Source organism: Primulina huaijiensis, chromosome 13 (genome assembly GCF_012295235.1).
Source record: "Primulina huaijiensis isolate GDHJ02 chromosome 13, ASM1229523v2, whole genome shotgun sequence".
NCBI lineage: Eukaryota > Viridiplantae > Streptophyta > Magnoliopsida > Lamiales > Gesneriaceae > Primulina > Primulina huaijiensis.
This window is the reverse complement of record NC_133318.1, coordinates 12,997,668-13,001,944: the sequence shown is the minus strand read 5'-3', so window position 1 is coordinate 13,001,944 and position 4,277 is coordinate 12,997,668. Positions and strand designations below refer to the sequence as shown.

General features: G+C 37.5%; 1 protein-coding gene across 1 annotated transcript; it reads left to right on the top strand.

Annotated features, from left to right (window-relative positions):
- Positions 1-1,256: 1,256 nt before the first annotated feature.
- On the top strand, positions 1,257-1,655 carry LOC140991229 (uncharacterized). Its single transcript, XM_073461169.1, has one exon. The coding sequence runs from the start codon at positions 1,257-1,259 to the stop codon at positions 1,653-1,655; it is 399 nt and encodes a 132-aa protein (XP_073317270.1).
- Positions 1,656-4,277: the final 2,622 nt, after the last annotated feature.

Sequence of the window (4,277 nt, the reverse complement as noted above, 5' to 3'; positions counted from 1 at the left end):
GGTCCTACACAAGCCGAACAAGCCTTGAATTAAATTGATTTTGAATTGCACCGCAAGAGGCAGTAGAACCAGCATAACTCTCAGCCAAACAAGAGGCAGTTTACGGGGCCTACCAGAGCTCAGGGGCAACAAAAGCCCCAAGGACAGTGGAAGAAGCTAGGGCAGCAGAAGCCACCGGAGTTTGGAGCTGTCCCAAAATCTGAAGAAAGGCCACTGTGCAAGGAGTGCAATCACCCACATTTTTTCAAGTGCATGTGAGGATCATTCAAGTGCTTCATATGCAAGGATGAAGGACATAAAGCCATTGACTACCTAAAGAAGAGAGGACCAGCTATTGGCAGAGCTTATGTCATGCATGTTAAGGAGGCAGAGACAGAGCCGGACACGACTTTGATCACTGGTAACCTAGTTTCTTAACGTTTTTACATTGCCTTATTGCATGCAATGATAATTTGGTTAATGGAATTGATTGGGAAAATAAGGAACTTAGAATAAAATAGGTCGCCTGCTCTACTTTAGTTGGATTTAAGGGTTGAAATTGAGAATTATAGAAATTGGGCATAAAATATAAGATTTAAGGATAAAAATGAATGAATTGAATCGATTTAATAATAATGGGGTGTATATGGCATAAATCGAAAACCTATGGGGCTAAAGTGCAAAAACCGAGAATTCAATGGCTAAAATGTAATTTTAAGAAGTACATGGACATAAATTGAGATAACCGAAAGTTATAAGCTGAAATATATAATTTTCGAAAATTTAGGAATTAAATTGCAAAGTTTGAGAATTACAGAGGCTGTTTTGCGAATTCTAGAAAGCTGGGCTGTTTCCGTAATTTCTGGAACTTATGGATCAGAACAATGAATTTAGAAAATTAAGGGCCTAAATTGAATAAGTTGGAAATTTATTGGGCAAATAATGCAATTTTCAAAATTTTAAGGGGTTGAAATGCAATTTTCGAAACCTATTTAGGGCAAATTGTACATTTTTGAGATTTATTGAGGGTGGAAGTGTGGTAATTTCAAGAAATTTGGGTGATTAATGATAGAAAATTCTTTAAGTTTTTGACTCGATTGGATTTGATGGTATATTTTTCGCATGAAGGATATTTATTTTAGATGTAACCACCTATGCATTGCTAGATTCAGGAGTTACACACTCAATTATATCTGAGATGTTTGTCAAGCGACTGAAGATTATACCCCGGGGATTTGGATTTGGGCTTTAAATTTTCCATTCTTTCTGGTGATCAGATGGTTACCACGAGCATTGTGAGCAATCTGGAGCTTCGTTTGCTGAAGAATGCGGTTCAAGTAGATCACATCCTACTCTCGATGCCTGAATTCGACATCATTCTTGGTATGGATTGGCTATCTTTGAATGAAGCTTCGATAGATTTCTGGCATAGGTCAGTATCTATTAGACCACCCAGCAGGAAATTTTTTGTCTTTAAGACTGTAAGAAACAAACAAATGCCACACATTATCTCCTGCAACTGTGTGAGGAAGCTAATGAGACGAGGCTGCCAAGCTTTTCTAGCGAGTGTGACTTCAGTACCTGTTTCAGACAGTCAGAAGCTAGAGGATGTAGAGGTTGTCATAGACTTTCCTAGCGTCTTTCCTGAGGATGTTTCTGGCATTCCACCAGACTGAGAAGTGGAGATTTCTATAGAGTTGATATCGGGTACAGTGCCAATTTCTAAGACATCCTATCATCTAGTACCAGCAGAGATGAAAGAGCAGAAAGATAGAATTCAAGAGTTGCTGGAAAAGGGTTTCATTCGCCCGAGTTGTTCTCCGTGGGGCGCACCGTTATTATTCGTAAAGAAGAAGGATGGTGGTATGCGACTTTGTATTGACTATAGAGAGCTGAACAGAGTCACCATCAATAATAAGTATCCCTTATCTAGAATCTAGAACTTGTTTGATCAGCTGCAAGGATCTTCGATTTTCTCGAAGATAGATCTTCGTTCGAGATACCATCAGCTGAAGGTGAAGGAAGCATATGTTCATGAGACGGCTTTTAGGACTCGATATGGGCACTACGAGTTTATGGTGATGCCATTCGGGTTGACCAATGCGCCATCGATTTTCATGGATCTCATGAATCACGTATTTCAGCCGTATATGGATCAGTTTATTATAATCATTATAGATGATATTATGATTTACTCCAGGAGTAGAGAAGAGCATAGTCAACACTTAAGAACGGCTCTACAGATATTACAAGATAGAAAGTTGTTCGCTAAGTTCAGCAAGTGCGAAATTTGGTTCGAGAGAGTGGCATTCTTGTGCCACATTATTTCTAGAGATGGAGTTGAGGTCAATCCCATCAAGGTCGAGGCAGTTAGAGAGTGGCTAGTACCTAAGAGTGTAACTAAGATCCGCAGTTTCTTGGGTCTAGCTGGTTACTACTGGAAGTTCATTCAATGTTTCTGTTCTATTGCAGTACCCCTGACCGCCTTGATGAAGAAAAACGTAAAGTTTATTTGGGGAACAAACTGCCAGGAGAGTTTCGAGAAGCTGAAGCAAGCTTTAACTTCAGCGCCAATTCTATCGATGCCATTAGGGCAAAGAGAGTATGTTTTCGTACAGACGCTTCGAAGTTTGGTTTAGGCGCTGTCCTGATGCAGAATGATCGAGTGATAGCATATGTGTCTAGACAATTGAAGGTTCATGAGAAGAATTATGTGACTCATGACCTCGAGTTTGCAGCAGTAGTATTTGCTCTAAATGTAGAGCCCAAAATCAGTACACGTAAACTCATGCATTTATTTAATGGTTAAATTACTTACTTAGTTTTAAAATGATTTTTAAGGATGCATGATTTATGATTTGCATTATTTTAAATTATTACATATTTAATTGATGCACGTTAAAATATTTTTTTCTTGAGTTTTATGTTTCAGGCGAATATTCGATGCGAAATTGGAAAAAGAGACAGGTGACGATTTAAGCGATTTATGAAAATGTGGTATTTTATTTTATGCCAAAAAAATTGTTATTTTAAATTATTTTAGGAATTTTAAGCATTTTAAGCCTAATTTAATTTATTATATGATTTTGAGATTTTAAGATTTTCAAATAGTAATTTTATTATTCAGAGATCTTAAATCTTGTAAATAAAGTTTATTAAATCTTTGAGTGAGATTAAATAAATAGATTAGTATTATTTTATCACTAATCATTTAATTAAACAATTTTAGTCCCTAATTAACTCCCTACACACACACGCACACACACACAAATTACACACTTCAGCACACACAATTCAGCACACACACATACACGTTTCATATTCTTGAGAGAAAACTAGGGTTCTTATTATTCAGCAGCAGCCCCCATTCCCCCTTGCAAACTTCTGAAGATTTTCACTAATTTTCGAGTAAGAAAACGTGCAGCAATCGTCTCTCGGTCATTCCCCATGATCCGCTGCTTCGGTATTCGTCATCTTCGAGCGTTTAGACGCAAAGGCATGTATAATCTTTTGTTTTCGCATCGATCTTGTCATAGTAAACATTTTTATGCTTATTGTATGTAAAAATATGTGTATGTTATGCAAAAGTTTGAGCAAAAATATTTAAAATGATTTTGGATCAAAATTTTAGATTTCAAAACTGAGTCTGCTATCATTTCGAGTCTAGTGAATTTTCGTTCAGTTTTACGGAAATATTTTCAAAATATAAAACTTAGTACTTTTTGATATCTTTGATTTGAGAGTAAATTCGTAATTTTTGGACAATAAACGTCTGAGTTATTATTTTTCTCGTGTGATTGCTCAAACTTTTATATAAAATGTGTTTTTGAGGATTTTTGAGTTACGGCTTCGTTGGAACTGGGCGGCGCCCGAGCGGTAAGATCTTACCGCCCGAGTACCATGCCTTCTGGACGAGCGTGCTCAAGTGGTAAGATATTATTGCCCGAGCGCCGGGCATTCTGTTATTTGTTTTTTTAAAAAAATGTTTTAGCATGTGCAGTAGTCGTCCAACCGGGATCCAACGAAGCCCTCAACGCTATATAAGTATGTTCGTCGTGCAAAGGAAAATGTTTTATGTTTTTGAGGTATGTGATATGTCTTGTGAGCAAATATGAACGGGTTTGGAAGCCCGAGAACGTATCCGGGGACCTCTATACTCCGGTAAAGAATAACCAGGTTTTGATCAGAATTGGAAAGTGGTAAAGTATGACCAGAGACCAATCCACCAGGTAAAGTATGACCGAGGATCTTATGTATGTGGTAGTGGAATTCCCTGCCAGCCCAAAACTGTGGTTTAG